The sequence below is a fragment of the Oryx dammah genome, unplaced genomic scaffold, assembly GCF_014754425.2.
Source record: "Oryx dammah isolate SB20612 unplaced genomic scaffold, SCBI_Odam_1.1 HiC_scaffold_25, whole genome shotgun sequence".
Classification (NCBI taxonomy): Eukaryota; Metazoa; Chordata; class Mammalia; order Artiodactyla; family Bovidae; genus Oryx; species Oryx dammah.
Window position 1 is genome coordinate 104162178 of NW_024070209.1, and position 21857 is coordinate 104184034.

General features: G+C 54.0%; 1 protein-coding gene across 1 annotated transcript in view; it reads right to left on the reverse strand.

Annotated features, from left to right (window-relative positions):
* LOC120852178 (ficolin-2-like) overlaps positions 1-5139 on the reverse strand; it is an 8939-nt gene extending 3800 nt beyond the window's left edge. The window contains 5 exon segments of the mRNA XM_040225599.1: positions 1000-1035; positions 1469-1531; positions 3549-3560; positions 3602-3703; positions 4996-5139. Of these exon segments, the coding sequence (XP_040081533.1) occupies positions 1000-1035; positions 1469-1531; positions 3549-3560; positions 3602-3703; positions 4996-5098 (316 nt within the window). The 5' untranslated portion in view covers positions 5099-5139.
* Between the last annotated feature and the right edge of the window lie 16718 nt (positions 5140-21857).

Genomic DNA, 21857 nt, shown 5'->3' on the forward strand with positions numbered 1-21857 from the left:
AGCCCCCAGGCCCGGGCGGCGGCTCCAGGACCGACAGCCCCCAGGCCTGGGCAGCGGCTCCAGGACTGACAGCCCGCGGGCCTGGGCGGTGGCTCCAGGACCGACAGCCCCCAGGCCTGGGCACCTCTTCCAGGACGGACAGCCACCAGCCCTGGGCAGCGGTTCCGAGGCTCAGCCGTGGGGCCCGCAGGGCCAGGGGTCAGCACTGTCGCTTGGGGAACTGGCTGGGCCACCGTACCAGCTACCTCTCCTGGGCTTTGAGGCTCTCAGCACTGAGGGTCAGCTCCTCTGGGCCCATCACTTTCCACCACCAGTGTCTCCATCAGAGCCTCTGGTCATGGCAAGTCCTGGGGGGTATTTGGGGTATGCTTGGCCCCGACCAGCGCACTTTGTATTTGTCATCAAAGCATGTGACTGTGTCTTGTGAGAGCTCAGTCGTGTCCGACTCTTTGCAGCCCCACGGACTGTAGCCCGCCAGGGTCCTCTGTCCATGGGGATTCTCCAGGCAAGAATACTGGAGTGGGTCGCCATGCCTTCCTCTGGGAGAATCGTCCCAACCGTGGGATCGAACCCACGTCTCTTGCATCCCCTGCACTGGCAGGCGGACTCTGCCACCAGCACCGCCTGGAAGCCTGTGTTTTACCTTTTCTTACTTTTAGAAATTTTTAAATGAATGGGCATAAATCAGAAAAAAAAAAAAAAAAAAGGCAAAACGTCCACAGTCATGCACTAAATCAGTGCTGCCAGCCTCCCAGGGGCAAGGCTGGCAGCCGCTGGCTCCTCCAGCCTGCGACCACCAGGACCGCCCCTCTGCCCCCACCCGTGGGCTGGATGGGCGGGGCCAGGGGCGTGGTCTGAGCTCCTCACCCAGAGGTTCTCCTGGGCCCCGGGGCACCTCCTGTGATCCAGGCCACCTCCTGTGACCCAGGCCTCGGGGACCACCACCCCCCAGCCCCCGGCAAAGCCTGCCAGGTGCCCTTGGGGAGGGGAAGGGCTCACCTTTCTCTCCATGTGCACCCTTCTCCCCTTGGGCTCCTGGGGAGAGACAGGGGACGCAGAGGACGCCTGTCGGTGGACAGCGAACGTCCACTCTGGAAGCCACCCCAAGCTCAGCTCTTCGGGGATTGGGGGTGGGCGTGAGGCTGAGCCACACACACTCTCCGCGGCTCACACGGCTTTCAGATGCCTGGGTCTTGGTGGAGCGGGTGGGCGGCTGGGGACTTGAGGCTTGGGATCCTTCCCTGGGTCCCAGCAGGCTGCTGGGGATGGAGGAGCCTGGGCCGGTTCACACGCCGCCTCGAGGCTCTCAGGACGCGGGTGGTAAGACAGGTGCGTGTCTGTCTCCCGCCGCGCTCCTGCTCTGTCTCGCTCCCATCTCTCTCTCCTCCTCCCCGCCCCTCTCGATCTGACTCTCCATCTCTGTAGACAGGCCCCGGGGTCCTGCTGGGGGGTCGCAGCTCTTCATCACCCGTGCTTCCTTTGGGTCTGGCTGGCCCTGCCTTCCCAGGGACTCCAGGCGAACCTCGTTCTCCTGTAAATCCCAAAGACACACCACTGAGGGAAAGGCCACCTGTCTGCCCTGAGGAATAAAGTCCTGACCCTCCCGTCCTGGCTCGCAGGGTCGCTGCCACCGGGACCCAGCCCGAGGGTGACAGCTGAGACCGAGGGGACAAAGTGCCCTTGGCCCCTGGTGCAGACAGCCGGCACCCCAGGGTGCTGCTGGCTTCCAGCTCCTACAGACCTCTGTGTAGCAGGCCCAGGCCCACGTGGCCGCACAGAGCTCTGCCGTCTATTCGGGGGCCGGGGCCAGGAGCACGTCCTCACAGACCCTATCACACAGGCGCGCCTGGAGACACGAGCCTCGGGCCCAGCTCTCCGTGCTCCACCCTGGGTGCAGGGGAGAGCGTTAGCAGCTTAGTCATGTCCGACTCTCTGGAACCCCACGGACTGTAGCCCACCAGGCTCCTTGTCCATGGAATTCTCCAGAATACTGGAGTGGGTTGCCATTCCAGGGTCAAACCCAGGGATCTCATGGATAGCAGGCAAATTCCTTACTGTCTGAACCACCAGGGAAACTCGGATGAGGGGAAGTCAGACACAGTTACGTATCCCTCCAGGGAGGTTCCGACTCCACCTCCAGAGGGGAAGGGTCAGCAGCCTGAAGCCCCAGTTCAGTTCAGTACAGCTGCTCGGTCGTGTCCTACTTTTTGCGACCTGATGGACTGCAGCACATCAGGCCTCCCTGTCCATCACCAGCTTCTGGGACTTGCTCAAACCCATGTCCGTTGAGTCGGTGATACCATCCAGCCATCTCATCCTCTGTCTTCTCCTCCTGCCTTCAATCTTTCTCAGCATCAGGGTCTTTTCCAATGAGTCACCTTTTCGCATGAAGTGGCCACAGTATTGGAGCTTCAACTTCAGCATCAGTCCTTGCAATGAACATTCAGGACTGATCTCCTTTAGGATGGACTGCTTTGACTCCTCACAGTCCAGGGAACTCTCAAGAGTCTTCTCCAACACCACAGTTCAAAAGCATCAGTTCTTCAGGGCTCAACTTTCCTTATGGTCCAGCTCTCACATTCACACATGACCACTGGAAAAAAACCATACTTTGTCAGCAAAGTGATGTCTCTGCTTTTTAATATGCTGTCTAGGTTTGTCATAGTTTTTCTTCCAAGGAGTAAGCGTCCTTTAATTTCATGGCTGCAGTCACCATCTGCAGTGATTTTGGAGCCCAAGAAATAACGAAGCCCAGGTCTGCATTATTAATGCAGGAGGCTAGAACCACCAAGGGCCCCTTCCCCTCCTCCCAGGCACTGATGGGAGGGTCGGGAGAGGCTGCCCCAGGCTCAGCAAAGGGAAGGGCAGGGGTCTACCAACAGGCTCACCGCCCTGGGGAGTCGGGTGTGGGGATGGGACAGAGGGGTAGAGCCGCTTCCCCTTGGGGCCAAGTAAACACACCCCCTGGCGGGCAGTGGCCCTGACGTGCCCTCCTCCCAGGGTCCCCCAGCAGAACCCCGTCTCAGAGCCTGTTTTAGGGCTGCAAACCTTGTAAGGGGGGGTCGCCACGTGGGCAGATATGTGGAGTGCTGGGGGCCCTCACACTGGGGGGAGGCCCAGCTCCTTCCTCCCTGGCGATGCTTGGCTGCTCGGAGCCCCGGGTTTCTCCTCTGAGGAGCAGGGAGGAAAACCTGGGGCCCCGGTTTCCAGGTGCGCACACCAGGCACTTGAGGTGCAGAGCGGCTGCCAACGGTCATGGTAAAGCCAGTCCTGATCAAGGGCCCGGAAGCGCATGCTCCACGAGAAGACACCCAGATGTGAGCTGAGAAGAGCTGAGACCAGCGCCCTCCTCCGGGGACAGCAGTGCCAGGGGGCGCCGGGGTCACCTCTGGGCAGAACCCGTGACCCAAACTTCCCAACTGAGATGCCCCAAGGGGCACGGCCCTGCTCAGGCTCTGGTCTGAGAAGAGCCGGTGATCGTGGCCCTGTCCCCGCCTGGAGTTCATACCCTTCAGTCCACCGGCCCCGTCCCCGCCCAGAGCACGCACCCTTCAGTCCACCAGCCCCGTCCCTGCTGGGGACACCAGCCCCGTCCCTCCACCGGCGCCCGCCTCTCCCTTGGGCCCTGGGGCTCCGGGCAGCCCTGGGCAGCCTCGGAGGATGGACAGCTTGTCGGAGCCCTCCAGACCCACCAGCTTCACCTCTGCAGAGAAGCATGGAGTTGGGGTCAGGGCGCTCGTCGCAGGGCCGACAACAGGCCGCCCAAGCCGGGAGTGTCTGCTGCAAGGCGACCTGGTCCCTCGGCTCCGGCTGGTGTCTCTGGTCTCAGATGAAGGGTCAGGCTGGCAGCAAGCTTCCTGCCTTCGACGGGCACTGGTCGGGTGGGGAGGCCGTGCCTGGGCATGGAATCCACCCTGCCCAATTCCCAGCCGCCCCCCTCCATGCTGTGTGTCTTTGGGAAAGTCACTCAATCCCTCTGAGTTCTGGGCATCCAAATGGGGACAAAAATAACGCTGTGGGGAGGATTAGATCAGATAATGCAGATTTTTAGATTCTTGGTATACTTCACGGCATTTTAAAAGAGCCTCGTAAACAGTGGATACTTCCGCTACATGAGAACAGTAAATATTTATAAGACTTGGGGAGCTGGGGACAGCGTGACGTTTCCAACCCCAGACCTCGGGCCTGTAACCATAGAGCTCCTGAATTGGAAGGGGTCCCTGTAGGTGCCCCCGGTAGAAGATGCATTTGATCTAAGAACACAGAGCAAAGTCCAGTAGAACAGGGACCAGGGGGTCATTTCCTTCTCGGCAAAAAAAGAAAAATTAGTTTCGTTGATTTCAAAACTAAAACATCCTCACGAGAGACAGCCTGGAGCGTGTGCGAGTCAGCCAGGCACGAACACTGCAGCCACGGGAGCTGCTGCTTTGGAGTCTGTCTCCACCAGAGATGCTCTCAGGGGGACGAGTTTATGCTTCCCCCACAAATACATCTTGAACTCACGGCGAGGCTGGTCTGTCCTCAGGGAAACCTCTTTCCAGGCGTGGGCCCAGCCCCCTGCACGGATCGGAAGGGGGGCCACCCACCCTTACACCTCGAATCTGCCGATTCACACTCTGGCGTGAAAGCCGAAAATCTGCAGTAACAAACCCCAAGGGAGCGTGGGAGCCCTGGGATTAGAGAACCTTTCTGAAAAGTCCAGGAGAAGACAGGAAGCAGGGGACATTTTCCTTCTTGGCTGTAGAGCCGAGACCCGACTGGACGCTCCATGGAGCAAATCTGAGGCTTGAGAGGGGGACAGACTTGGATTAAATTCCCACTCCTCCCGCGTGGCCTTGGGCCGTTCGTTGTCTCCCAGTCTGAGGATGAAGCTGAGCTGCAGCTGAGCTGCTGAGTCTTCAGAAGGCACAGATAGAGGGTTTCACCCTGGATGCTACCTGTGGTCAGTGAGTGGGGAGCTCCAGCGTTCAGGGGCCGGAAACAGGTGCCTGTCACCTGGACAGGTGTCTGCAGCCTGGGCAGCGAGGGTCCCGATGCACAGGCACACGAGGAGCAGGCCAGCAGGCCCCAGGGCCCCAGCCGCTCCTCCCAGCTCCATGTCCTGCGGTCCGTGCCTGAGCTCCGTGCCTGAGCTCTCGTGGGCAGTGGAAGCCAGCCCTTGCCTGGGCTGGCGGTTTCTCCACTCCAGGTGGATGCCCAGTTCCTCCCGCCTCTTTGCTTACACCCACAGGAGGTGCCAGAGGATGGCAAAGGGCGTTTCCTTCCCTCCGGGCCCCACCAGGCTGCCCACTGAATTGGGCTCACTTCTGCTGGTAGGATACCCTATTCCCAGTTGAGAGAGCTCCCAGGACCCCTGTGTTGGAAGGGGTCTGCCTTCTTTGTGGCTTAAGGAAAGTTCCATCCCCAGACCCCCTCCTTATCACCCAGCTCCGCCCAGGCAGGACGCCGAGGCTTTGACTGGGATGCGAGGAGGAGTAAGACCCCTCTCTCGCTCACCTGATTTCCAGAATGTTCTGGTGACAGAGCACCTAACACAGGGGAAGAGACAAAAAAAAAATCCTGAGCGCTTCTCAGGCGCCAAATGCTACTCACACCAGCCCCATTGGGAAGACACTGTGATCTGAATTTCACAGGGCGGGGACCTGAAGCCACTCTGCTGGTGGGAGCCAGACATCTCCCCGAGTCTGCCCGAGGCTCCGAGGACCACCAGGTCTGGTCTTGACACCTGAAGGTGAGGCTGTCTCTTGCCCCCCCAGATCCCAGAGGCTGTCCTCCACACCTGTACCATGATCACCCTGAACCAGGACAGGCGGCAGGCGTTCCGGGAAGGGCTTCTGCAGACGTGTGGAGGGTCCCTAAGGAGAGCAGGATGGTGCCGGAGGGGAGGAGCTGGGGGCGAAACTCCCTCGTGGATTCACATTTCTCTAGTCAGCGTGCGTGAGCTGGCCTCCTAACCGCACTTACTGTCTAGCTAGGAAAGAAGCATGGTACGGCCAAACCTGAGGTTTGCAAAAGGCTCACAGGACCTAGCGGCCATCTCTGTGGGCTCGGGGATAACACCAGACTTGGCCCAGTGCTGTGCGGAGGCTCCAGCCCCTGAGACAGAGGGAGAAAGGTCGCCTTGCCTGAGTCATCAGCCAGCCCGCAGCCAGCTACGGATCTGAGCTTCGTCTGTTGGAGAGGAGCTAGTTCAGGGTCGCTCACCTGGTCTTAGGATGGGGAGAGAGGCGGCTCGTGTCAGTCCCGCTGCCCCATCTGCGAGAAGCCCCTCCCTGTACCAGGGTGCTTCCTCTTCTTCTCGCTGTTGATAGGGTGACTGGAGGTGGGACGTTGACTGCACCGTCAGGTATCACTTTAATGTCCCTAAAGTACGTGGACCTAAGAAGATGCCAGAACGCGAGACCCTGCCAAGTTCAGATGGCCTAAAGTGGCATCAACCAAGGTCATCTGATTGTGTCCGATGCTTTGTGACCCCGTGGACTGTAGCCTCCCAGGCTCCTCTGTCCATGGAATTCTCCAGGCAGGAATGGGTAGCCTCTTGTGGAGTGGTAGCCATTCCCTTCTCCAGGGGATCTTCCCAACCCGAGGATGGAACCCGTGTCTCCTGTGGCCCCTGCACTGGTGGGCAGATTCTTCACCACTGAGCCACCTGGGGTTTGAAACTCTTGTGAGGTCTTTCTATATCACTGTTGCCTGCTTGCTCCAAGCTGAAACCAACACAGATATTCTCAGAAGAATACTATCACCCCGAGACTGAGATGATTTCGGCAAATATACGTATCTTTCAGGTTAAATCTTAGCATGCAGTAGAAGATAACCAGACCCATGAGGACAGAAGATGACACAGACAGGAACAAACAGAGACAGCGGAGCGTGGAGACAGACCTCCAGATGCCACGGTCGCCGAAGCGACAACACAGGTAGTGGCGAAAATCGAACGATGTCTCCAGCGATTGAAAAAAACCAGGCTGCTCATACATCACCACTTCCAATCAGATGCTCAGTGTTACTGTCAGAGCACTAAGGCAGAAAAAATAAATCAGATGCATACGAGTTGGAAAGGCAACTGCTATTACTTTTGTAGAAAATTCAGGGGAATCTAAAATTTTTAGAATGAATGAGCTTCAGTTCAGTTCAGTTGCTCAGTCATGTCCGACTCTTTGTGACCCCATGAATCGCCGCACGCCAGGCCTCCCTGTCCATCACCAACTCCCGGAGTTCACTCAGACTCATGTCCATCGAGTCGGTGATGCCATCCAGCCATCTCATCCTCTGTCGTCCCCTTCTCCTCCGGCCCCCAATCCCTCCCAGCATCAGAGTCTTTTCCAATGAGTCAACTATTCTCATGAGGTGGCCAAAGTACTGGAGTTTCAGCTTCAGCATCATTCCTTCCAATGAACACCCAGGACTGATTTCCTTTAGGATGGACTGGTTGGATCTGCTTGCAGTCCAAGGGACTCCCCAGAGTCTTCTCCAACACCACAGTTCAAAAGCATCAATTCTTCGGCACTCAGCCTTCTGCACAGTCCAACTCTCACATCCATACATGACGACTGGAAAAACCATAGCCTTGACTAGATGGACCTTTGTTGGCAAAGTAATATCTCTGTTTTTCAATATGCTATCGAGGTTGGTCATCACTTTCCTTCAAAGGAGTAAGCGTCTTTTAATTTCATGGCTGCAGTCACCATCTGCAGTGATTTTGGAGCCCCAAAAAATAAAGTCTGACACTGTTTCCACTGTTTCCTCCATTTATTTCCCATGAAGTGATGGGACCAGATGCCATGATCTTCGTTTTCTGACTGTTGAGCTTTAAGCCAACTTTTTCACTCTCCACTTTCACTTCCATCAAGAGGCTCTTTAGTTCCTCTTCACTTTCTGCCATAAGGGTGGTGTCATCTGCATCAGTTCAGTTGCTCAGTCGTGTCCGACTCTGTGACCCCATGAATCGCAGCACGCCAGGCCTTCCTGTTCATCACCATCTCCCGGAGTTCACTCAGACTCCGAGGTTATTGATATTTCTCCCGGCAATCTTGATTCCAGCTTGTGCTTCCTCCAGGCCAGCGTTTCTCATGATGTACTCTGCATAGAAGTTAAATAAGTAGGGTGACAATATACAGCCTTGACATACTCGTTTTCCTATTTGGAACCAGTCTGTTGTTCCATGTCCAGTTCTAACTGTTGCTTCCTGACCTGCATACAGGTTTCTCAAGAGGCAGGTCAGGTGGTCTGGTATTCACATCTCTCTCAGAATTTTCCACAGTTTATTGTGATCCACACAGTCAAAGGCTTTGGCATAGTCAATAAAGCAGAAATAGATGTTTTTCTGGAACTCTCTTGCTTTTTCCATGATCCAGCGGATGTTGGCAATTTGATCTCTGGTTCCTCTGCCTTCTCTAAAACCAGCTTGAACATCTGGAAGTTCACAGTTCACGTATTGCTGAAGCCTGGCTTGGAGAATTTTGAGCATTACTTTACTAGCATGTGAGATGAGTGCAATTGTGCGGTACTTTGAGCATTCTTTGGCATTGCCTTTCTTTGGGATTGGAATGAAAACTGACCTTTTCCAGTCCTGTGGCCACTGCTGAGTTTTCCAAACTTGCTGGCATATTGAGTGCAGCACTTTCACAGCCTCATCTTTCAGGATTTGAAACAGCTCAACTGGAATTCCATCACCTCCACTAGCTTTGTTCGTAGTGATGCTTTCTAAGGCCCACTTGACTTCACATTCCAGGATGTCTGGCTCTAGGTGAGTGATCACACCATCGTGATTATCTTGGTCGTGAAGATCTTTTTTGCACAGTTCTTCTGTGTATTCTTGCCACCTCTTCTTAATCTCTTCTGCTTCTGTTAGGTCCATACCATTTCTGTCCTTTATCGAGCCCATCTTTGCATGAAATGTTCCCTGGGTATCTCTAATTTTCTTGAAGAGATCTCTAGTCTTTCCCATTCTGTTGTTTTCCTCTTTTTCTTTGCATTGATCGCTGAAGGAGGCTTTCTTATCTCTTCTTGCTATTCTTTGGAACTCTGCATTCAGATGCTTATATCTTTCCTTTTCTCCTTGGCTTTTCGCTTCTCTTCTTTTCACAGCCATTTGTAAGGCCTCCCCAGACAGGCATTTTGCCTTTTCGCATTTCTTTTCCATGAGGATGGTCTTGATCCCTGTCTCCTGTACAATGTCACGAACCTCATTCCATAGTTCATCAGGCACTCTATCTATCAGACCTAGGCCCTTAAATCTATTTCTCACTTCCACTGTGTAATCATAAGGGATTTGATTTAGGTCATACCTGAATGGTCTAGCGGTTTTCTCCACTTTCTTCAATTTGAGTCTGAATTTGGTAATAAGGAGTTCATGATCTGAGCCACAGTCAGCTTCCGGTCTTCTTTTTGCTGACTATATAGAGCTTCTCCATCTTTAGCTGCAAAGAATATAGTCAATCTGATTTTGGTGTTGACCGTTTGGTGATGTCCATGTGTAGAGTCTTCTCTTGTGTTGTTGGAAGAGGGTGTTTGCTATGACCAGTGCGTTCTCTTGGCAAAACTCTATTAGCCTTTGCTCTGCTTCATTCCGTACTCCAAGGCCAAATTTTCCTGTTACTTCAGGTGTTTCTTGACTTCCTACTTCTGCATTCCAGTCCCCTAGAATGAAAAGGACATCTTTTTGGGGTGTTAGTTCTAAAAGGTCTTGTAGCTCTTCATAGAACTGTTCAACTTCAGCTTCTTCAGCATTACTGGTTGGGGCATAGGCTTGGATTACCGTGATATTGAATGGTTTGCCTTGGAACTGAACAGAGATCATTCTGTCATTATTGAGATTGCATCCAAGTACTGCAGTTCGGACTCTTTTGTTGACCATGATGGCTACTCCATTTCTTCTGAGGGATTCCTGCCCAGAGTAGTAGGTATAATGGTCATCTGAATTAAATTCACCCATTCCAGTCCATTTTAGTTTGCTGATTCCTAGAATGTCAACGTTCACTCTTGCCATCTCTTGTTTGACCACTTCCAATTTGCCTTGATTCATGGCCCTGACATTCCAGGTTCCTATGCAATATTGCTCTTTACAGCATCAGACCTTGCTTCTATCACCAGTCACATCCACAACTGGGTATTGTTTTTGCTTTGGCTCCACCCCTTCATTCTTTCTGGAGTTACTTCTCCACTGATCTCCAGTAGCATATTGGGCACCTACCGACCTGGGGAGTTGCCCTTTCAGTATCCTATCCTATCATGAATGAGCTTAGCAAAATTCAATTATATTCCTAAAAGTTAAGCAGTGAATTACAAAAAGAAATTTTAAACATTTGCAATAGTGACACCAAACTCAAATCACTGAATAATTCCGGCAAAATATACACTAGTCCTCCATGTAGAAACATCAGACGTGAGTGAGAGATGTTTAAAGAGAACAACTAAAAGAGTGTTCTCTGTTCGTGGATTCAAACGCTCAATGTTGTAAAAATACTAGTTTCTCTGTCGTTGATCCATAGATTCACAGCATTATCAGTCAAATACCCCTTTCATTGGGAAACTTGGCAAGGCGAATTTGAAATTTGTTTTAAAGGTTAAAGGCCAATAATCAGGATGTCTTGAGCTGGATCAGGGAAGGATGACTTGCTCTACTTGATGCCAGTAATTGTCGTGAAGATAAAGTCACTGAGACAGTGTGGTGCCTGCGCCAGGATCCAGACCAAACCATCAGAACCGAATAAAGGATCTAGAAACAAATTCAGGCATACGCAGAAACCTGACGCGTGACGGGGGCAACTCCGCAGAGCCAACTGGGAAAGGGCAAACTTTTTAAATTGGAGAATAGTTGATTTACAATGTTGTGTTAATTTCTGCCATACTGCAAAGTGGTTTGGTTTTATACACACACACATATATATTCTTTTTAATATTCTTTCCCTTATGGCTCATCACAGGGTATTGAATGTAGTTCTCTGCACTACACAGTAGGACCTTGTTTATCCTTCCTACGTCTAATAGCTTGGGCTTCCCAGGTGGTAAGGAGCCCACCTGCCAATGCAAGAGGTATAAGAGTCACAGGTTTGACCCCTGGATGGGGAGGATCCCCTGGAGGAGGGCACGGCAACCCACTGCAGTGTGCTTACCTGCAGAAATTTATGGACAGAGGAACATGGCGGGCTACAGTCCGTAGGGTCACAAAGGGTCGGACATGATTGAAGTGACTTAGCATGCACACAAGCATCTAAGAGCTTATATCTGCTAACCCCAGCCTCCCAATCCGTCCGTCCACCAGCCCTCTTCTCCTTGAATAAACTTCCAATAAGCACTGTGAGTTACTGGGTATTCACATGGGAAAACCAGAAATGAAACTTGACCCTTTCCACACAGCAGAAAAAGAGCCGTGTTGGCAGAATCACAGACCCAAATGTGAAAGACGGAAGAGCAGTCTTGGACCACATCGCAGGAAATCAGGTAACGCTGGTGATACCTCACGCAGGAATGAAGAGCTCTAAGTAACAGACGAGTCTGAAAACTGACATTGAACTTAAGAACACTGGGCTTTCAAACGACACCCCCGAGAGAGACAAAAGCTGCCAGGGGGTAGGGAGGAGGTGTCGGCCCCACGCAGCAGTGACAAAGTGTTGTGTCCGGAAGAAATGAGGAATCGCTGTAAGCCGATGCTCCTGGGCAAAGTGGGAAAGTGACCTACACAGGTACCCCTCAAAAGAGACAGTCCAGTGGCCGATAGAAAAAAGATGAGCCCCGTGACTTGCCTGGTGACCAGGGACACGCACGCCGGCGCCTGCTTGATGACCCACAGCCTGGAGCTCGGCCCCACCCCCACCGCAGCACGTGCCCAGGCAGAGGACACAGAACAGTGTCCCACTCCAAACCACAGCGACCAAGGGTCCATCCGGAGCAGGACCGATTCCCGGCCTCATGGGTGTTCAAACCCATCTGCAGAGTGTCACACAGACGAGTTCCTGCTTCCTACAAAGCCACCGTGGAAATTCACAAACACAGCATCTCAGGGGAAGTGGCATCAGAAAGGAGACCTTGTTTGATTGCATTTGTACATAAAATTCAAAAGCAGGCCACTCCACAGAGCCGTGTTGGGATGAGGTGCGCTGAGAGGACTGTGGAGAGGACGGCCAGGTACCCCCAGCCAGGGTGGCAGCCCCCTCAGGAGGGGTCCTCTGGGGGCTGGCCCTGCTCTCCAGCTTCTTCTGACACGCTTTGTTTCTGCACTCTGGTGAGGAAGTGTTATCATCCCCTTCAAAAAGGATATTTGAATACAATGAAATGGAACCTGCAGTGGCCACAGCGATCTGTATCACTTCCTGCTGCAGCGCGGCGGTCCCCAGCAAGCAGGGAGATTGGCACGGGCCCCGCGTCCTGCCTGGCTCCCGGGAGGCTGGCCGTCAGCACACAGGTGCTGTTCCACTGCCTCTGAGGGAGCTGGTCCAGGACCGGGGCTCCAGCACACCTCCCTCCACCCCAGGCCCAGGAATGCGCATCAGGGCTCTCCTGGGGCCTTTGCACACGACTCTGTGGATTAAGGAGAGACGTGAGCCCACCCAGTGATGCTCAGGGTCCGAATCCCCCACCTAGGTCCTGGCTCAGGGTGAGGACCACAGCCTCCGCCAGAGCTTCAGAGCTCCGGAGCAGGAAAGGTGGGTCCAGTTGACTGAGATTTTGAAGTCTGGATTAGGGTGGGTCTTCCAGTGGGGCCTAGGGCAGGGGCACCAAGTCATTGTTGAGGACTGGTAGACACAGCAACGTGAGGTTTTTTAATCAACAGGATTCCGCTCAAACTATTGATTTCTGTTGATGAGTTGATGGGTCTTTGGGGGAAATGCTTCAGTGAGTAACATGGCATTTTCAACCTTCAACTTTCTTAGGGGAGTCTGTAGATAGCATATTAAAAAGCAGAGACATTACTTTGCCAACAAAGGTCTGTATAGTCAAAGATGTGGTTTTTCCAGTAGTCATGTATGGATGTGAGAGTTGGACCATAAGGAAGGCTGAGCAGCAAAGAATTGATGCTTTTGAACTGTGGTGCTAGAGAAGACTCTTAAGAATCCCTTGGACTGCAAGGAGATCAATCCTAAAGGAAATCAACCCAGAATATTCATTGGATGGACTGATGCTGAAGCTGAAACTCCAGTACTTTGGCCACTTGATGGGAAGAATTGACTCATTGGAAAAGACCCTGATCCTGGGAAGACTGAGGGCAGGAGGAGAAGGGGACCACAGAGGATGAGACGGTTGGATGGCATCACTGACTCAATGGATGAGCCAACTCGAGGAGATAGTGAAGGACAGGGGGTGGATAGTATAGTTCATGGGGTTGTAAAGAGTCAGACACACTGAGCGTTGGAACAACAACCCCAGGAACATCAGGGCCCTTGGGAGCGTAGGTGCAAACCCTCCCCCACCCACAGAGAGCTGGCTGCTCCAGGGCCCCCGTCCCAGCCTCCTCCTCCCAGGAGCAGGGGGTGTCCCCCAGGGCAGGACGCCCCCTGTCCTTCCGCTGGTTCCCTTCCTTCCTGCTCCTGCAGACTCGTGTTTGCAGGGCCTCAGGAAAGGGGCCGTGTGCATGCTGGACCTGGTGGGGTCCCCCTGATATCCCCCAGAGGCACCTTCGTTTGGCTGTGAAGACCGTCTACATCCAGAGCCCCTCAGCAGGGGAGAGGCTGCCTGCCAAGTCCAGCCCAGCCTGGAGCCCAGGTAAGGGGCCCTCACCAGCTGTCCTGGCTTTCTGTCTGGGGAGAAGGAGCGCGCGGGGCTGGCCCTGAAGGAGCCCCAGGCCGCACCCCCAGGACTGGGTCCTCCTGACCCAGGCAATGCCACCTTGAGCCCGTCACTTGACCTCTCTGAGTCTTCTCTGTCACCAAACTTGGGATAACAGAGTGGATTTGAGGACCCCCTGGAGTGAGGATAGTAAGTCGGAACCATGGGGTCAGTGACCGTGGGGAGGTCAGCGCCTACCCTTCCCCCAGCCCTGACCTCCTCTCCGCAGCCTCTCTGCCGGCTTCCTGGGCCGCCCTCCAGGCCTGGCCACCTGCCCCCCAACCGCCCCCCAGCCACCCCAGCCTGTGCAAGCCTCTGTTTCTGGTGGGTGTTTCACAACCTGGGAGGAGTAGCCCTCTGGCTGGTGGTGTTATAACCTCCTCCCCACCCCAATCTCCCTCCCTGCCCCTGCCTCTCAGCAGCTGGGCTGGGTCCTGGCCGCCCCATCGAGCGTGCTGGGAGCCGTGTCCTGGGGACCCCTGTCTGCTGTGCGCACTGCCCAGGCCTGCACGGGAAGGCAGCCCCCTCGGGGAGCAGGGCTCCGCAAGTGTGTGGCCCTCGCTGCTCCAAGAGTGCCTACACTCCCTAGAAACTTCTGGGCGAGCATGCTCAGTTGCTCAGTCGTGTCCAGCTCGTTATGACCCCGTGGACTGTAGCCCACCAGGCTCCTCTGTCCATGGGGTTCTCCAGGCAAGGGTACTGGAGCGGGTTGCCGTGCCCTCCTCCAGGGGGCCTCCCCACCCAGGGATCGGACCTGCATCTCTCACGGCTCCTGCGTTGCAGGAGGATTCTTTTACCACTGAGCCACCAGGGAAGCCCATGGCAGATGCAGGGGGTCCACAAAAATGTTCCTGATGTCTTTTAAAATCAGAGGAAGAAAGCAGATAAATATGGCCAAGGTTATATTCAACTTTGAACCTCCATCACTGTAAAATACAATTTTTAATGATTTTCTGTGGAGGAAGGGGCCCAGTGAAGTGGAAGTCCCTGGGGTCCCCAAAGGAGAGACGCCCCGCCAGGGGCCCTCCTGGAACATCCCTGAAAAGCTGGGGTGGGGGCGGGAGGTAGCACTGTGCCAGGCTGTCAACTGCCAGAAGGAAGTTTGTCTTCCCCACCCCTCATCGGCCTGAAATGTCCCTTCTCCCGCCATAAACAACGCCCCCACGGCAGGCTCGCTCAGCCCTGGCGCTACTGACATTTTGGCCCCGACGGCTCTTGCCAAGGGAACCATCCAGTGCCTGCTAGATGCCAGTAGCATCCCTGCCCCAAGTCACAACAACTGGAAATGTCAGCAGACGTTTCTGCCGAACGTTCCCTGCAGCTCGGGACAGTCACCCCGGGGCCCCGTCGTTTTGGAATCCCCACTTCTTCACTGCCACAAGCCCTAACGATGACCTGATTTCTAGGCCAGCCCCCAGCATCGGGCCTGCCCCAGGCCGCTCCCTCGCCTCCTCTTCCTCGGCTTCCAGCAGGGACATCTGACCTGAACGAAGTTCCCGGAAAGTGTACTCGTGTGTGCCTGTCTTTTCACACAGGTAAGTGGCACCTACTGGAGCTCGTGCTGAATTCTGCTTTCTCCACTCGGCCGTGTGGGCCTCGCGTGTGTGTGCGTGCGTGTGGGTGTGGGCCCGTGACTTTCAGGGGCGTGAATCTTGGTGCGTTTATTTACACTCAGCCTGCTGCTTTCAGCCGCCAAGTCCGCATTGCCTTGGACCTGCCCGTGTTTCCTGGGCCGTCTCCCGGGCGACCTCAAAGCCCACCCTCCTCCGCCACCGACGTCGCCTGGGGCTCTAAGGGCCCAGCGTTCACACCGAGTGGCTTCCAGGCCCTGCGGCCCGCGGAGCCTGACTCCGGCCTCCTGAAGGGACTGCCCTTCAGAATGGACGTGTCCCCGCGGGGCCCCTTCCTCTGCACTCCTCAGCTTTCTGATGGTTGCCTGGGTCCTCAACGCTGTAGCTCCAAGGTTTCCTCTTACATAACCGGCTCTCCGTCGCCCTGAGGTCGCTGCCTTCTCGTGCTTTCCAGACGTGAGTCACGTGTTTCAGAAGGTACAGGCATCTGCTCCCTTCCCACTGGCTTCCCGTTAGCTTTGCCCTGGGACTCTTTTGCACTTGCCATTTTTGCTTTTAAAGTTTTATTTATGAGTCTTTCCCTCCCCCGAAGTCCCAAAGATAACCTCCTGCATTTCATTTTCTAACTTTATTCTTCTACTTCTCCCATCTGGCTCTTCATTCCCTGTGGTCCTCCTAGTTTCTAGGTAACCGCCCCCCAACCCACACACACACACGCACGGGGATTCATGGTTATGCTCCATAGGATGGGCAAGTTTCTGGAACTGTCTGGAGCTCTGTCCTCTCCCACTGGATTTGTGGGATCACCTTGTAATCAATGAAGACCCCACAGGCAGTGGGTGGTCTCTGCCCCCGAACTTTAGAATCGAGTCCCCCACTCAGTGTCAAGACCACGTGAGATCCATTGCTTTGTTTCTGCAGGATGTCTCACATCTCGCAGGACAGTCCACCCTCTACTCTGCTTTCATAAAGTTGGTGCAGCTCTTTGTGGACCTTGATCAGTTCATTCGCTCAGTCGTGTCTGACTCTTTGCCACCCCATGAATCGCAGCATGCCAGGCCCCCCAGTCCATCACCAACTCCCGGAGTTCACCCAAACTCATGTGCATCGAGTCAGTGGTGCCATCCAGCCATCTCATCCTCTGTCGTCCCCTTCTCCTCCTGCGCCCAGTCCCTCCCAGCATCAGGGTCTTTTCCAATGAGTCAACTCTTTGCATGAGGTGGCCAAAGTACTGGAGTTTCAGCTTTAGCATCAGTCCTTCCAACAAACACCCTCCGCATAAATCTTAGATCACGTCTGAGTTCTGCAAGAAATTTTTTGATTGGGATCACATTGGATTTATGAGTTAATTTGAGAAGAGCTGGCATCTTTATAACATTAGGTCTTCCCATTAGAGGCCTGGAGTCTTCCTGTATATTCAGGTCGTATCAAAGTCTCCCATTCGCGTTAATTCCTAGCTTCCATACGGTTTCTGTTCCTGCCCCGTGGATGACACCTTTGGAAAAGAGCATATTTTCTAATTGATCATTGCTGGTGAAAATAGATGTTATTTGGGTCAGTTCAATACGTCTGTTCAATATGTGCAATAGACATGCCCAATACACCTGCTGAATCTATTGGCTTTTTTCTAGAGAGATGATTTGATGAGGAAAAACTGTGATGATTCACTAAAAATGGAGCTGAGAAAAACCAGTTCCCTTTTATTCTGGAATGAGAACTCATTCTCTCTTTCTGTTTCTCTCTCTCTCTCTCTCTCTCACACACACACACACACACTTGCATACACACAAGCAGGCATGCACACACAGCTGCTCATATATGCCCATGCACATGTATGCACACGCACATATACACCCATGCACACGCATCACACACATATGCACCCATTACACAGACACAGGCATGCATGCAGAAAGAGCCAATCTCTCTTCTCCCCCACAGAGTCCTGTGGGCCCTGCTGGGCACCAGGATAGACACTCTGTCAGCCCCATGTGCCAGGATACAGGTGGGGGCTCCTGCCCTCCGGGAGCTCAGCTCTGGCTTGGGAAATACAACATGTGCTCAAAGACTCAGGGTAGCAGAGGGATAAACTCTGCCTTGCCATCATCCAGCCTCAGTGGCCATCACCTCCTTTCTCTTCCTGGGGCGGCAAGGGGGGAGACCTACCCAGTATGAAAGGTAAGACCCTGAATGCAAACAAATCCAGAAGGTGGTTGGTTGCCCTCTGCTAGATGAACACGCCTGCTCCAGTTCTCCCGCGGCGTGCCCAAGGCAGCTGGGGCTGGGAAACGATGGGAGGAAGCAGTTCCCTCCGGGGCTTCAGGCTGGTCTGCAGCCTCAGGGGCACCCCACTCTCTCGGAGCCTCAGTTTCCCCGTTTTCCAGGGGGCGTTTGGACTGGATGTGCTTTCTGACCCTTCTCTGCTGAAGCCAGAACCTGCCCTCCTGCCCCCCCCCCCACCCCGCCCCGCCGCCCTGGCCAGCTGCAGCCTGAAGCCAGTGTCCCTGGACCCTGGCAGAACCCGGCCCTGCTCCCAATTGTACTTTCACGGCTTGAACTTCAGGGAGCAGGCAAGAGTCCCCCAGCTCTCGTATCTGGACTCGGCTCCGGGTGGGCGGGGCAGGGAGAGGCAGTGAAAGATCCTAAATTCTGCAGGAACTGGGACCAGCCCGCAAGGGTGTGTCTCCACGGGGGTGTAAAGCGACTTGGAACAAGGCTGCTCAGGAGGCCAGGACAGAAAGCAGGACAGCCTCTGGGAAAGCTCCCAGGACTCAGGGCCACCTCGCCACCGGTGCGTCCCCTGGGAGGTGACGACAGACATCCGTATGAGAACATGACCCTCCTGTCCACAGCAGCCCTGCTCAGTGTGGCCAGAAGGTGGACACAGCCCAAATGCCCATTGGTTCATGCATAAAGAAGTAAACCATGGTCTAGGAGCCTGGTGGGCTACAGGTCATGGGGTCACACAGAGTCAGACACAACTGAAGCGACTTAGCACTCACGTGCACACGGCTGTCCGTACAACAGGATGTTATCAGAGCAGAAACACCGAGGAGGCGCTGACTGAGGCTTCGGACGACACTGGGGGAGAAGCCGGTCACGAAACCACATGCTGCCCCACGGCACTGATGTGAAATGTCCAGGAGAGGAGAGTCCACGCAGACAGGCCAGCGGTTGCCGGGGCAGGGGAGGGGGGCTGGGGTTGAAAGCAAAGGGATACGAGCTTTCTTTGGAGATGGTAAAAATATTCTAGAATGTTCTTGAATACAGAATATTCACTGCCCTCTAAAGCTAAAATGCATTGAAAGTTCACAGCTCTGCAGATACACAGAAAGCATTGAATGTGCAGTTAAAAAGGGTACATTTATGCATGTGATTTAGCTCTCAATAAAGCTGTTAAAGAAAGAGAGAGAGTTCTGTGGGGAAGGTGGGGGTGGACCAGGGATGCTGGCACATGGGTCCTTAGAGTGGGGGGCCCACCCTGCAGACCTAGATGAGGAGTCCTAGATGGGGGGGCCAACCCTGGAGACCCCTCCCCACAGAAGGACACTTCTGCCCAGTGGGGCCATCAGGAGAGAGACCCTGGCCTTCTGTTCCACACAGGGGCCTCTTCTTCCAACACCCCCCCACCAGGCTTTCTACACAGCTCCTCCTCCAGTGACCCAGAGCCTCAGCTGCCCACTCCCAGGCCCAGAGGTTGGAGCAGGTGAGGCAGGACACCCTGGCTCCAGCAGGAAGTAATCCTCACCCTCGGGCCGTTTTAATTTCCAAGAGATAATAACACCAGCCAGAGCATCCCCCGCGTACCTGAAGACGGATGACCAATGTTCGCAGGGTAATCGTTTGTGTCAGAGTAAATTGGAATTTATATCTCAGGAGAGAGACCATTCCCATAGAGCCTTTGGCATCCCGGGATTGGAGGCGCTTGCACCAGGCTGAGGACACCAGCAGAGACAGCGCCCCGGGAGACCCAGCTCGCCCGTGTGCTGTTTAATATCTTAATTGAGTCTGCAGGCCCGAGGACACTGGGGAAACAGATCTCACAGCGTCCTCCTCCCAGTTTGCAAGGGATGGAGGTCATTTTCACCTTCCAGAAACCCAGAGAAAACCAGCCTGGAAGCAGGAGTTTTTGTTTTGTTTGTGGCTGTTGCTTACTTCTTGCATGCATTTTTAAAGCTTGTGAACAGACAAAAAAAGCCCAGGAGTCAGTTCTCATCCAAGTTAAACTAATTCTTAAAATCCTAAATCCTTGCCTGGCTCCTTGTTTCCGGGGACCAGAACACAATCTGCTTTGCTCTTGACTTGAAGGCTGGTGAGCTGGATGGGGACCGTCATATATAATGCATGAAACGAGCAGAGAGATGAAGCCGTGTTGAGCGCACACGTTACCCGCTCTGGAGCTCTGTTCCCAAAGCCGTTGTGCAAACATATTTACTCTGCATAAAAGAATAGGCTGAGGCTGCCCAAGACATTTGTTCATTGCAGTGGATTTAATTTTTAAACCTGCATTAGGACAGGATTAACCTTGCTGAAGGGTATCGAGATGTGGGTGGAATGGATAAAATTAATCCCAGACACACAGTGCCACGGAAAAGCACTGGGAGCAATTCAACATTTATTGCATGTAAATACCTTCTTCTCAGCTCCTTCTTCCCGAGCAGTCACCTCAGGTAGCAAGTTCTCTGCCCAGTGGAGTGGAACACAGGGCCCAGCCTCAGGCCTGGACACACCACGTGTCCTTCCACCCTCCCAGCACCCCTTATCCTGGCCCTCTCAGTGACAAGTGGTGGCCAAGGGCAGGTGGGTGGACTTTCAGACTCCCAGGAGCACACATGCACCCATGTGGGTCTCTGCCTGGGCTCTTTCCTTCTCCAGAGACAGACAGAATGTGGGCTCAGTTGCAGATAAGTCCCCATTATCCTGGTCTATGAGCTGGAGGCAAGAGAGAGCATGACCCAGCAACTACAAGTGAAGAATCCCAGGGAAGCTTCCAATTGGCTGGCCACTGGCCAATCAACGTGATGGAGCTTCTGGGCACAGTCAGCCACCATAGGGGGCCTTCACCAGCTGGTTCCATCTGCCTAGGACTGTCCTCACCTCAGCAGTGAAACTTCCATGTCCCAGAAACCCCTCTGGTCCTGGGCAAGCCAGATGGCAGGTCACCCTAAGCTCAGGAATCCACCCAAAATTTTCCAAACTCAATCAGCGAGTTCCATGAGCAAGCCATAACCTGTTTTGCAAACATTTCATTTGGGCAATTTCCCCACAAATTGTTTCAAAAGGGATGACAAATAAGAACTGAAACCAGGTCAGGGTGCATCTTGTGAGTTTTTTCTTTGGCAGCTTGTCAGGCCCCAGGGCACCTCTTGGTTAAGCCAAAACCACAGTTTGGGGACCTCCACTGATCCCCAGCCTCCCAGGGAGGCAGGTTCCTTTGTCAAGAGTTGCCAGCCTGGAGCTGCTCAGGAAACACTTGGGGTCAGTCAGACACTGCAGTCTCCCCACTTCCCACTACAAGCCCCTCTAAAGAAAAATCAGTGATGTTGTCATATTAATAACAACCCCGATGGAGGGAGTCCTGAGTTGCAGGGCAGCCCAGACATCTAGATATTTTAAGTTTCCTTCAAGCAAGAGGACCAAGGCCTGAGCAGCCCCCTGGTCACTCCATTACCTGCACACACAGGAGAGGATGTGAGCACCACCCTGGACCCCGTGAGCTCGCCGGTGACAGGAGTGGCCTGGGGCCTCGGGTCACCTGGTCACGCAGCTGACACAGCACCCAGCTGCAGAATGCATGGCCCGCAGCAGCAGCCACGGGCAAATCTGCACCCTCTCTGGTGTAAAGAAGGAGAGCTGGTCAAAGCTACGGTTTTCCAGTGGTCATGTATGGATGCGAGAGCTGGACTTAAAGCTGAGCACTGAAGAACTGATGCTTTTGGACTGTGGTGTTGGAGAAGACTCTTGAGAGTCTCTTGGACTGCAAGGAGATCCAACCAGTCCGTCCTAAAGGAAATCAGTCCTGAATATTCACTGGAAGGACTGATGCTGAAGCTGAAACTCCAATGCTTTGGCCACCTGATGTGAAGAACTGACTCATTGGAAAAGACCCTGATGTTGGGAAAGATTGAAGGCAGGAGGAGAAGGGGATGACAGAGGATGAGATGGTTGGATGGCATCACCACCTCAATGGACATGAGTTTGAGTAAAACTCTGGGAGTTGGTGATGGACAGGGAGGCCTGGTGTGCTGCAGTCCCTGGGGTTGCAAAGAGTCAGACACGACTGAGTGGCTGAACTGAACTGGACTTATGTAAAGAACGTCCACAGTGACATCAGTCGTCGGTGACAGGCATCCTGTGCTGGGAGGGCCCCGATGACCCTGTGGCTGTCCCTCATCTTTGTAACCTGGGGGCCTGGGGCTTTATTCTGCATGTGACATTTGGGGAGCCAGAGGCAACCTGGTGGATGTCACAGAGCAAGCCGAGGTGAAGAGCGCAGGTGCTGGCTGGCAGTGAACCGTG